Genomic DNA, 13,456 nt, shown 5'->3' with positions numbered 1-13,456 from the left:
GTTTCCAGTGACACCCTGCACCACTGCATGCAGCTATGACACTCTAAAAGGGTGTCAAACTGAGTTTCACTAAGGGCCACACTGGAAAATAAGAATTAAATCTAGGGACAGTTCATTCACATGCTTTTGTTTCATCGAAAAAGTCAAGCATCTTTAACTTTATTTCAGTTTCCTCGACATAAAACCCCAAAAAAGTAACTTGGTCATCGAAGAAAAAAACGTTGGAAAAGCTGATTAAAAACATTGGAAAAAAAAGGGGCAAAAACATTCGAAAAAGCAACAAAGGTGTCAAGAAAATAGACAAATACATTGAAAAAGCTACAAAAACTAGGTGGGTGTAAGTGTATTGTTGTACTAAATTGATGTGCGCGCCGGATCAAAAGTTGATCTGCCTGCCGCAGGCCTTGAGTTTGTGCTCTACACCAACACGCCACCCACCCTAGTAGTCATATTCTCACCTAAGCTCACCACCCGACCAGCCTCCTTACCCTTATACTCAAAGAACCCATCACTTTACGTTCTACTTTGCTTTCATCATCAACTACTAGGGCCACCAAAGTCTGCCACCTTTATAAACCTAAATACTGCTTGAACAAATGACTTGTGGGGGCATTTTTTGGGGAAGGAAACCTTTTTGTGCTCACACTTTTTTTTTCTTTAGTGTGAACGATGCTGAAGCTGTTCATTGTACTTTGTCATGCCCTTTTGTTCAAAGCACTGTGGGTGTGGTTTAATCCGATTTGACTGACAGTGAAACTACCTGCCAACTGTCACAGATTCAGAGAGTGCTCCATACTGAATGGTGAATGGAATGTATAGTACTGTATGTCATCACCTTTTTTTAAATGAGCCCCTGTCTCACTCAGTTAAAGGGTCTATTCCGCCTATTTTTTTCTCACCCCTATGCAGATGGTTCCAGTGTTCTTGTTGAGGTATTGACATACTGTATGAGATTTGTATGGTGACCCACAAAGAACTGTGGGTAGACCGTATGGCAGTGAAAAGAATTTTGTTAACGCTGCAAAAGATTTGCCACACTCTCACCAAGCAGGTCTCCGTGCACCAGGGCCATCAGATACCACAGCACCCCGAACAGGAACCAGGTCCCCGCAAACGTGGCCGTGAACAGGAACAACTTGTAGCGCCACTGCATGTCCAGAAATGTTGTCCAGAGGTCCCGCATGTACAGAGCATTCCGGCCGTTGACGTGCTCGATGCGCACGTTGCTACGCCCATCTTTGGACAGGACACGCCTCCTCTTCCTCAGAGTCCCTCCCCCACCAGATAAGCCACCACCCAGTAAGGGCTTTAAAACATCGGTCTGTGTTTGGGAGTGGCACACCTTCTGAGGGGAGGAGCTACGAGAGGACGGAGGTGTGGCAGATGTCATCTGGTGAATAAAAAAGATAGAGGAGTTAAATAATTTCTCTGATTAACTTGTTTCCTGGTCGGTGGTGTCAATGGGCTTGTATGGGATTATTTTGGGGTTAGTCGTGCATTGCCAGCCCTTCTTCCAGGGTGCTGCAGAGGAGGGTCTGGCTAGTCCACACAGCATTCTGGGATGGGAGAACAACTTGCTATGGCATATTGGCATTTCTTTGAACAAAATTACACTCGTCTTGGGCACTAAGCGCCGGACGGAGCAATGGGGCCTCTGCAAAATAGTCTAGGGAAATAACTTGTTTTGGTGGAACATGTGTACGTACAAAGGTTGTTTTAGTTCAACAGAAAACTCAGATTGGACAGATAGTCTAGCTAGCTGCCTGGATTTACCCTGCAGAGATGACGAACGTTGTCAATATAGATTAGTTTGGGGTGATTTGGGATAATTTCTTAAATATCTTACAGAATATACAGGTTCAACAGTGACTTATGATCCAATTAAGACTAAAGTGACTGTCTGTGGCGTGCAGGGAAGGCTAGAAACTATCCGAACTACTACCGAAATAAAACTGTGAAAACAACGAGCTAACAAGTTAACATCAAACTGTTCCTTTGAATCATAAAGCAGGAAACCACAGTTTTAATCTGCGAAACAAATCTAAACAAACTTAAAAGGCATGCACACTCACACAAGTGTTTTGAAATTATTTGGCTAATTTTCAGTTGAAATTTGGTGAAAATGTAGTGGGAGTTCCCTGAGGTCAACACACACACGCACACACACAAAAACTAAATTATACCGCGGGAGTGTGTGAACGGTCTTATCACGTGGACTCAGGCACTCACACTGTGCGTTTGCTTCAGACTCTAAGCCGCTAAATTTAAAGTATACTGAGTCCCTTGAAAGATTAAGGGTTTCCGTATTAAAGATTAAAAGACATAAAGCAAGAAGTAACTTTGCTACAAGCAGATATTCTTGTCATAAGAAGGAAGTTGCACACCTAGAAGAGTGGCTGACAGCTGACAGGCGGAAAAGGCATTTCCTAATTTTCAACATCTCATGCTATTGCCTGCTGGCCCACACAAATATGAAGCAAAAGCACTTTAGAATACAAAGCTAATGACAAGACTTATGTCTCTCTTTTTAAGGTATGTGTCAGTATTCTAGGAATTTGTTTAAGTAGGTTGGAGGCTGAAGAGATTTATTCCAACAATAAAATGAATAAGTGAAAGAAAGACAACTGTGGGGATTCGTGACAGCCATAATCAAGAGCCATGCCGTTTCCTGTCAGTGTTTTTCTCAGAATTATTACCACGTCGTGGACTGTGAACCACGTTTCGAAAACTGTGAACCACGTTTCGAAAAATGAAACCAAAACGACACAAGAGAGAGTAGAGGTGAGAGTAGAAAAGAAATACTGTGTGAGACCTGAATGATATGTCAAAGATGTTTTTAATCAAGTGAAAAGGTTAGGCCCTACGTTTGAATGTCAAAAATATTTCTCCATAAGAAGAATTACAATGACATTTTGTACAGACAATAATGGTCCCTAGATGCTAAATCTTAATGACATCAGAGATCCTCTCACTTTTCCTGTAGCACCATCTTCAGGATGAAAGTTAATTGTGTCCAAGATTGAAGTTTATGACCACATACCTGCAGAATAATGTCATGAGCCGCAGCTGGACTTTGTGTTTACTGCTATTTAGGAAATGTTAGCTTGCTAACATGCTAAGCCAAGATGGTGAACATGGGAAACATCAGTGTTACTATTGTTTCTGTGAGCCTTTTAGCATGATAACCACTTGCATCATTGCATTTACTTCCTTAATAAACTTGTAGCTATCTTACGTTTAGTTTTTTTGTAACCACAGCCTTGTTAGGCCTTGGTTACAGGAAGTAGGCTACTTGATAAAAAGTGTCAACACCAACAAAAACACTTCCCGCCGAGTATTGATTCTGAGCTCTTTTCACAAGAAAAAAAACCATGTATTGTTGTCTGTATATTAGGGAAAATTAAGTGAAATATGTGTTTTAATGCTTTAATAATCACGTCTAGATTATTGCAACGCTCTTTATGTTGGTCTAAATCAAAAATCCATCTCACGTCTGCAGCTTGTGCAAAATGCTGCTGCCCGCTTTCTGACAAATACTTCTCAGAGCGCACACATAACTCCCGTTCTTTTTACACTACACTGGCTTCCGGTGCGTTTTAGAATTGATTTTAAAATTGCATTGTTTGTTTTCAAAGCCTTAAATGGCCTTGCCCCGGAGTATTTGTCCGAGCTTTTAACTTTGGGTGGGCAAAATCGGCTGTTGCGGACTTCCGATCTTGGGACTTTAGAAGTCCCGAGGTCGAGGTACAAGCAGTGGGGCGATCGGGCCTTTGCTGTTGCTGGCCCAAAACTCTGGAACAAGATCCCACCAGACATTTGCACTCTAACGGATGTTGTTCATTTTAAATCAAAACTTATTTATTTCGAATGGCTTTTAATACGCAGTAGTGGTGTAACAACTCTTCTTCTGATGATTATAGGCAATTTTATCTGTTTAACTGTTTTCTATGCTTCAGGTTTATTGAATGTTGTGTTTGTTCATTCTTGGATGATGTAAAGCACTTTAGACAACTGTTGGTTGCTGTAAAGTGCTATATAAATAAATGTTGATTGTTGATTGATGTACACTGTGGGATGTGTGCTCTTGTCAGGACATTCAGATGATCTCCACCCCTGTGACGCACAGACAGACAGACAGTTACTGTATCTCCACACATGTGACACGCTCACTTACGTTCAAGAAAAGATGTAGGCCAGTAGGAAGAGGATAGCCCACAAGAGAGGACGATAAGAGAAAAGAAGAGAAGGAGAAAGAATAGAATTAGGATGAAGATGTACTGCAAACAGAGTCACATTTGTCAGCTGGAGGAGAGAGAGGAGTGAATGAATCAATTAAGGTAAAAGTCTTCGAAAAGTTGGACGTTTATCTAGATAAAGTTTGTTTAAGGCTTTAGTGTAGATTTGAACCAGAAAGGCCTTTAGTGGACAAAGAGTGAACTCCTGACTGGTAACTGGAGACTTTGGTAAGAGTTTGGTCGGAAAAGGGCCAAACGTTAGGCTGTCTGGATGCTCTGATCAAGACTCCAGCCTGACACAAGGGGCCTTTTGGGAGCTTTCTCTCAGGTGTTCTCAGCTGCTTTATACTCTGGATCCTCACAAGTCTCTCTGTTTCTCCATCTCACACACATTAATGCAAAGCATACTATTCCACCTGATGAAGATCTTCAAAGTGCACTATAAGGCCAAAAGTATATGGACACTCTGGGGCGACCTCTCCTCTAGCTCACCCGTTAGAGTTTGAGCCCCAGTGCAGGTTGAGTCCTTGGCAGTGGCCGGGGTTCAAATTAGCCCTTCAGCCCTTTGCTGCGTGTCATGCCCTTTCTCTCTCTACCCCCTTTCCTATTGGTTCAAACTATCTAATGAAGTAAAAAAAAGCCCCAAAAATATATGTAGTGTGTGGACACCTTGGGGCGACCTCTCCTCCATCTCACCCATACAAATGTAGTATGTGGACACCCTGACAAAACAATTGTAATTCCAGCATTTTCTCTTCTGGTTTCAGGCTTTCCAGAATATTTTGGAGCCTGGCTGCGGTGATTGGCTCCCTTTAGCCAGATAATTATTGGGTCACATAGGCGTAATTTAAACAAGAAAAACCCCAGAATGCAGAAAATGAAAAAAAAAGTGTTTGACTCTCAAAAGTGGAGGTAAAATTAAATATTTTCTGACAGACAACAGGCCTTAACGTTTTTCTTATCTTTCTTATCTTATCTTATCTTATATTAAAATGACTTTCCACCATTTGGGCCTGGTTTGCAGTCAGCGTTTCAGCTCATCGTAGAGGTGTTGGTGGTGTTGATGTCAGCGCTCGGTGCAGGCCAGTCAAGTTCTTCCACAATAAACAAAAAATATTATTCAGGCTTTCCTTACTTTTAGACCAAATGCAGAAAAACATCCCAGGACCAAAGGGTGTCCAAATACATATGGCCACATGCGTGAATAAGAATAGGCTTTTTGTAATGCTGATCATGGATTACACAACCAATCAGCTTTAATTACATCACACTTTTGTGATTATGCAAGGGTGAGCCCTTTATAAGCTTCATAATTACAATGACACCATTGAAAACTTCACTCTTTCAGCGCTGCATTGGCCTCTCACTCAATCTTCTCTTCACACACACACACACACACAAGACAAATTCCACAACAGCCATACCGTGTATCAGATAACTAATAGGGCGGATGGCAGTGAGTGAGAGGGAAAATAGGGAAATATTTATGACCAACCTCTCCAGTAGGATGTATTCCATCTCCATGGCAACAACTTTACTGTACTGCCGTGCCTCAGTGATTGAATCCAAAAACTGAATCAAAACTTTTTCTTTTGCCGGACAAAAGAGGCGCTCAATGTTTTTCCTGATCTCCCTCTTTCTCTTTCTCTCTTTCCTCTTTCTTTCTCCTTCCTTCTCTCACTCCTCTGTGTACACAGGAATGCTTTGTTAGGAGCTGAGATAAAAGAAACAAAAGACACCATTGACAAAAACGACTCTGTGCCCATCCGTGTGTGTGTGTGTGTGTGTGTGTGTGTGTGTGTGTGTGTGTGTGTGTGTGTGTGAGAGTGTGTGTGTGTGTGAGTGGGATGCAATTACATGCGTATTTCTGCACACGTGTGAGTGACTGTAGGCTGTGTTTGATTGCATGATACTGTATGTTGTTTGTGTGCAATGTTTTGAAAAGGAGAGTAAAGTGTGTGTGTGTGTGTGTGTTGTGTGGTGTGGTTGTGTGTGGTGTGTGTGTGGGTGTGTGTGCGTGTGTGTGTGTGTGCGTCTGTGTGTGTGTGTGCGGGTGTGATGGGTGTGTGTGTGTGTGGTGTGTGATGTGTGTGTGTGTGTGTGTGTGTGTGTGTGTGTGTGTTGAGTGTGTGTGTGTGTGTGTGTGTGAGTGAGTTAGTGAGTGAGAGAGTAAAAGAGAGAAAGAAAGAGATGAGTGAAAGGAAAAAACGACAGAACGGAAGAGAGGAAGGGAGAGAGAAAGAGATCTGTGACAAAAGGCCCTCGTTAGTATTCTGGAGTGAGGAGTAATCCCCCCCCCTTCATCTCTCCCTGTCCGTCTCCCCCTCACACACACACGCTATTTCTTTCTCTCCCCCTTTCAGTTTGTTTCGCTCTTACCTTCTTTTCCATTTCTCATCTTTTCTTCCTTTACTTTAAATAATTTCCCTTCATCCATGCACAAAGCCCCAAAGAAGATGTGATTTGATACAAGAGAATTAAAGAAAATAACTTCCCAATCCCTGTCACTTAATGCACTCCAGTTTCCCTCTCTTTCTTCTGCCGTATCCGATTTCTTCTGTAATTGTGTTATCAGATTGGCAGACAGATTCTTAACGATACAACCACTCTAGTAATGATGGGGATGCAGAGGAGGTGTGTTCAAAATAGGAAACTAACACGGGTTGAGAGAGTAAAGGTTCCTAAGAAAGCATAAATTACTCCTTGATTGATTGATTTTAATGTGATCACACAGACTCTGTATTCAACCATTGGGAATAAAAACACAACAAAGCCCTATAAGTTATTTCTATTGTGCTCCTATAACTTTGTTTTTATTTGTTTGTTGAGTTGCGTTTGAGCTGCTGTAACGAGGAAATTGTCCCAGTGTGGGGTCAGTTTATCTTATCTTATCTCATCTTTACGTATTTCTGGTCACAATTTCTTACTTTTTAACTTACTGCACTGCAGAGAACCGCCCAAAGAGAGCGCTGAATGAAGCTCTAAATAAATGTTTAATGAGCATTGCTTTTGTTTGGTTCACATTGTGAACAGATTTAAACTCAAATTTCTTTTTTTATCAATAAAATAAAGCTGTATTTTATCTTCTTTGGTGCATATAGAGAATAGACACGGTCTGTTTTTTTATGTACAGTAACGGGATGAAAGAAACTGACAGTATATGTCAAAGCTGATGCTCTAAGATCCAATACACTGATAACATGTGAACGCTGACAAGATATTTCAGCTTCATTCACCTTTGATGCGCATCTCGTGAAACTTAGCACCAAATCCCCAGATGTCTCCGCACAAAACAACATAAGAGGGTTATTTAGAGGACAGCTTCAAACTTGGCCACAGTTCACATTGCCGCTGTGAACAAGTCATCAATCACTGTGATGCTTCTTACTGTCATGTAGTTGGTTTATTACAGATTTTCCTAGACCAATGAATATTATCCCTCCAACGTTAAGAATTGGTCGATTACTGAAAGAACAATGTGGCTTTTGTGACTTTTGTTTTCACGTTAATTTCAAACTTTAAAAAAACTATCCAAATGACAGATTCCTAATTTGCGGATAAATAGTTTTAAATGGCTTTGTACTATTTTTTTACCAGTGAAAAATAACAATGATGGAGCAATGAACACACATAAGTCATTATCCAGGTAAGTAGGGAAAAAAATTACCTTAACTGTAGCCTACGACAAATGTTTTTTTCATTTACATATTTAAGAAACAAATGTATTTTGTGGTCATGAACAATTCTTTGTGTATTTCTCATGTATTTTCATTGCAATGTATTGCTGAGAAATGTGTGCTTACCTTTACAGCTGGAACTGCAATATAACTGTGCGGCGCAGAGAGCAGTCGGGAGCCCCTGAGCCTCAGCCTTTGGTCCACATGTCTGCTTTGTTGTTATACACCGCCTCACATCACTGGGACAACTGGCACTGTAACTCTGCAAGAAGAGTAACTTCAGCAGCCTGCGTCCAACAACACTGATAAACCATTAAGGAGAGTTATGGAGACAGTCATTGACTCATGGAGCTCCTGTTTCTGACCTAACGCCCGGTCTCACTGCTCCCAAATTCTAACAGAGACAGGACTTGGCTTTATAAGGGACATCTCTCTCTCACTTTTATTCTTTCCCTCTGTCTCTCTCTCCCTCACTCGAGAATTCATGTTGTGTTCTTCTCACTTCTGTGTAATTGCTGTAATAATTGTTTGCCAATCCCACACCGAGTCTCAATTCAGAATCAGAATACTAGTACAGGGGACCACAAATTCCCTACTTGAACTACTTAAACAGCTATTTTGTACATATTTGTATGTACATATTTGTACGCTTTTGTTTCTTTATTTATTGTTCATTGCTATTAATGTTTAATATATTTGTTTGTTTGTGTATGTATGCACCAATTACCAAGTTAAAGTCCATGTAAGGTACTACTGTGGCAATAAATTGAAACTGAAAAAGAACTGAAAAAGGTTTAAAATACAACTTTTTTCATCCAGTTGTGTTGCACTTGTTGTTGCATTCTTCCCTCACCTCCCAACTTAATGCACAATGTCCAAATAAGTGCACATGTCCTCACATGTACACTCTCCACAAATGCACTCTGGCACATGTGCACACGCCAACAAACACAGCCCTAATAGACAACCCTTGGCAGTGTGCACGCACACACACTCAAACACTCTTTTAGGGGGCACCACAGAGCCCCCTATTCATTACTAGTGTGCCCGCCATTTGCTGTGTCCAAGAACGTCTGTACGGAGCGTCCTGTTAGGCTCAAACACATAAAGAGGGCCGTCCGTGAGGTGAATACGGCCCCTTCTCCTGCCTCAGGAGAGGGTGAAAAAGCCTTGTTTAACTGAAAGAGGGAGAGGTGGAGGGAGTTGATGAGGACCATTAGTCAAATGTGCTGAAGAGTTTGATGCAAAGTTCAGAAAAGGCCTTGTTTTAAATGTGTTGGGATATTTTTGATAGCTACCTGAAGGATATTAAACAAAGATGAAGGCTAGTGTGTAACATAACATAGCCGCATCCTTAGAGCTGGAAAAGGATTCAGTTCCCTGCTCAAGAGCTCCTCGGTAGAGTGGCTGTGTAGTTGCATGTCTACATGGAAGACTTGAACTCTTGTCTTAGGGCCCTGCCTCATCAGTTTCTGTGTTTTAAGCCCCCAACGTGTCCTTCCAGGCAGCATGGTACCAAATATATAAATCCTTAGAGACCCACCACTGACCCATTTGTTTTGGGGGGGGGGTGTATTTAGTGGAAGATAGTAGGTCAACGGTATATGCAACATAGAAGAGATAAATCATCTGACAGCTGGGAGCCTGAAGATCCGTCTGAGATGCAGCTCAGCACTGTGTGTCGGTTTTCTTTCTAGTCATACATCTGTAATTAACATTGTGTTCTGGTTAGGCACTTGTTCAAATAATGAAGTTTAAGAGTGGATAAGGGTCTGGAATATTGGAATATTAGTGATGGCCCTTCCCATGCATTTTTTGGCTATTTGGCAAGTACTTCTGTTCTGGAAACTGCTCAGAAACCCCTTTATTGTCAATATACCTAGAAAAGGCCTACATCCTAATGCCCTGGTGTTCAGTTTGTTGTTGTAAAGTTTCATGACGCTGTGATTATCCTTGAGTTCCCAACAGGTCATTTTAAAGAGTGAGGTGTGACAGTTTGCAGGTAAATAAGGACCAAAATGCAGGTAGGAAGGAGAAGGCCGGATGAATTTATTGTCCAACAAAAAACAATCCAACAAGAAAACACAAAGTCCAAACATCCCAAAAATAATCCAAAGGGGTCCGGGTGAAAAAAAAGGAAAGACAGGAAGCAAAGGGAAAAATCACAGGGAATACAGGCCATAGGAACGGGAACACGCAGCAGGACGGGGAACATGCAGCAGGAGCGGGAACACGCAGCAGGACTGGGAACACGCAGCAGGACGGGGAACACAAAGCAGGACGGGGAACACAAAGCAGGACGGGGAACACGCGACAGGAACGGGAACACGCAGCAGGAATGGGAACACGCAGCAGGACGGGGAACACGCGACAGGAACGGGAACACCCAGCAGGAACGGGAACACGCAGCAGGACGGGGAACACGCGACAGGAAAGGGGAACACGCAGCAGGAAAGGGACGCACGCAGGAGAGAGAAACACGCAGCAGGACAGGAACACACAGCAGAACAGAGGAACCGAAGCAGGACAAGAACCAGCAGCAGGACCGGGAACACGCAGCAGGACGAGGAACACACAGCAGGACGGCGAACACGCAGCAGGTCCAGGAACACGCAGCAGGACCGGGAACACGCAGCAGGACGAGGAACACACAGCAGAACGAGGAACACGCAGCAGACAAGGAACACGCAGCAGGACCGGGAACACGCAGCAGGACGAGGAACACACAGCAGGACGGCGAACACGCAGCAGGTCCAGGAACACGCAGCAAGACCAGGAACACGCAGCAGGACCGGGAACACGCATCAGGTCCGGGAACACGCAGCAGGACCGGGAACACGTGACAGGAAAGGGGAACACGCAGCAGGAACGGGAACACGCAGCAGAAACGAGAACACGCAGCAGGACGAGGAACACACAGCAGGACGAGGAACACGCAGCAGGACGAGGAACACACAGCAGGACGAGGTACATACAGTCAGATGAACCAGAAAGATCTGACAAGAGACGCGGAAAGCACAGACACAAGGTAACAAGGTAAAGAGAGGCAGGTGACAAGAGGGCAGGGAAGCAGGTGGAAAACATCAGGTAATCACTAGAGGGGGAAGACACAGGAAGTAAAACTAACGACAGGACAAGACAAAAACCAGACTTCGAAATAAAAACAGGAAACAAAACCTAGACACTCGGGGAAACACCAGACCAGGGAGGAACAAGACACAAACATAAGACCGGGGAGGGAACACGGAGAAGGAAAGGAAATTTTGGATAAATAAACGAAACCATAACATGAGATCAAGTTTCAGAAAATGGACCCACAATGAAATGGCTACTATGGGGACTAACATCATCACACATCAATACAATAGGCTTATTGAATCCACAAGAGTCTCAGCTTTCCAGACACACCCTTTCCAGTTTTAACACCTGCCTTATTTAATTTGTTTGAATCTAAATCTTGAGCGTTATCCTTGGTTTGGGCAGTTGTGAACACAACAATCACAATAGAGTGTAGATTAAAACAACTCTCTTGGTCCAGTTACAAGCGAACTATGGTAGTGAAAACATGATTTTTTGGGATAACATTGGGCATGTCTGAAACAGGGGAGACTTGTAGAACAATAGAAACTAAGAAGTAGCAACAGAACCTCAGTTAATTCACTGAGTTTAAACAATACATACTTTTTCCATACTCCACTTGTCGACGATATACAGTATCAAAACTCTGAATAATGAGAAAACATACAAACTCATACGCAAATACAGCTTTTAATACACAACAACATTAACATTAACTGTTGGTTTTGCAGATGAAATTCAAAGAATCCATACAAGATGTGTCACAAAGAAATGATTGCTGGCTCTGGTCAGCAGAAAAAAAAGAAATTAGCAAACCAAGGGTGACTGTGCATTTTCTGTCTCATAGTCCGGCCAATACTTCTTTGAAACATTGGGTAAAAAGAGACGTTTCACTGTAAACTTGCTTGTAATTGACTTGTATAATTTATATACATGCTGAAACATATTAGATTATTACATTTTTATTTCAATCTAAAAGATGTGGTTTTGTGTTTTACTGTAAAATTGTATCACTGTTTCTCATATCCTTTGTTGAAGCAGTGTGAGGAAAAGTGCTACACAAATACAGTAACGATTGTCACGTATTCAACAAGACTAAACTACTGTAGCAGTTTCTTGTGAATGACGGGTATTCTTTAAGCCAGGTATACCGGGGATTGTATGGGGAAGCTGGACTAAATGGGCCGTTAAGACAGGAGAACTATGTGTTCTCTTTAATGTAGGTCACTATTTCCCCTAACTTTCAGATAAATAAATCACTGCGCAGCAGGTGTAACAGAGTAAAAAAATACTGATTTGGGCACACATAGAATTAAAGGTAATCAGTATGTTGCATCTTTAAAGTGGTCATGTGATCATTTTCTTGCTAGGCCTGTAGTGAGTTAACATCATATTACACATAACATGGTGGCAGCAGCAGTGTGTGTGTGTGTGTGTGTGTGTGTGTGTGTGTGTGTGTGTGTTTAGTTTTTTTAGTTTTTTTTTAGTTATTTAGAAATTATGAAATATTTTGACCAATAGTTAAGATCAGAGGAATGAAAGTGATCAATTGTATTTGCAAAGAGCATTGAATGGAATCCAATCCATTTTTTTTGTGGTAATTTGGTTAAAATGAAACCCATATTTCAGATACAGACATTTTTCAAAGGCGTCAAATTTGACCCAAGGACAACGGGAGGGTTGAACACTCAATTTTCTGCATTCTGGTGAATTTTTTCACAACAATATATAGTGCAAATATCTTTATTTATGTGAAGGAAGTTATTATTCACCTGTATTGGTCAAAACTTTGCATATTCAAAACATCACACGTGGTTCTGGATGTTTTTTAAGTCCACAGTCAACAACAAATCTATCAGAGAATGAGACCTTGTTAAAGTTTACATCTACATAAAAGACATTTAAAATTATATGACATGGCATTTTCAATTTTCACGCTCTTGACTTGTGTTCTTTAATCCCCCAGGGAAGCACACACACACACACACACACACACACACACACACACACACACACAACTGCTGCCCCCCCCGGTTATTTTTTACCTCTTTTGGGGTTGTCTTTAATATTTCTTAGGTGGACAAATCTACCTCTTCTAAATATTGGGGGGAGACATATCCCTGCATCCCCCCGAAATCTATGCCTATGTGTGTGTGTGTGTGTGCGTGTGTGCGTGCGTGCGTGCGTGTGTGTCAGGGTCAGTAAGTCCTTCTGGCTCCTGTCCCTGCTGGTGTTGGTGGACTTACCTCCGTTTCATTCATCCTTAGAAATTCCCTTTGCTCCCTCTCTCTCCATCCTTTTCTCTAACTCTTTACCCCCTCTCTTGCATATTTATTTGGTTTTTGCTCGCTGGTTCACTTCCTTCTTGTCCCGGCCCCGGTGTCCCAGCTGAGGTGAACACACTGACATTGGGGTCAGAAAGAGTTCGGTATTCCATTAATCACATGAGTCATGAAGTCGGCATTT

General features: G+C 42.1%; 1 protein-coding gene across 4 annotated transcripts in view; it reads right to left on the bottom strand.

Moving 5' to 3' along the window:
- Window positions 1-8,328, bottom strand: part of LOC116699316 (ATP-sensitive inward rectifier potassium channel 10) — a 28,661-nt gene extending 20,333 nt beyond the window's left edge. The window contains exons 1-2 of one of the 4 annotated variants that reach the window (XM_032531842.1): window positions 8,039-8,328; window positions 1,045-1,358 (exon numbers count right to left, since the gene is read on the bottom strand). In XM_032531842.1, coding sequence (XP_032387733.1) covers window positions 1,045-1,183 — 139 coding nt within the window. In that variant the 5' untranslated portion in view covers window positions 1,184-1,358; window positions 8,039-8,328. Of the gene's footprint in view, window positions 1-1,044; window positions 1,391-5,730; window positions 5,950-8,038 lie in introns of those variants that run through there. The other 3 variants (XM_032531839.1, XM_032531841.1, XM_032531840.1) reach the window with 3 other exon arrangements.
- Window positions 8,329-13,456: the final 5,128 nt, after the last annotated feature.

Source organism: Etheostoma spectabile, chromosome 12 (genome assembly GCF_008692095.1).
Source record: "Etheostoma spectabile isolate EspeVRDwgs_2016 chromosome 12, UIUC_Espe_1.0, whole genome shotgun sequence".
In the NCBI taxonomy this organism is placed as follows: Eukaryota; Metazoa; Chordata; class Actinopteri; order Perciformes; family Percidae; genus Etheostoma; species Etheostoma spectabile.
This window is presented reverse-complemented; position numbering and strand designations above follow the sequence as displayed.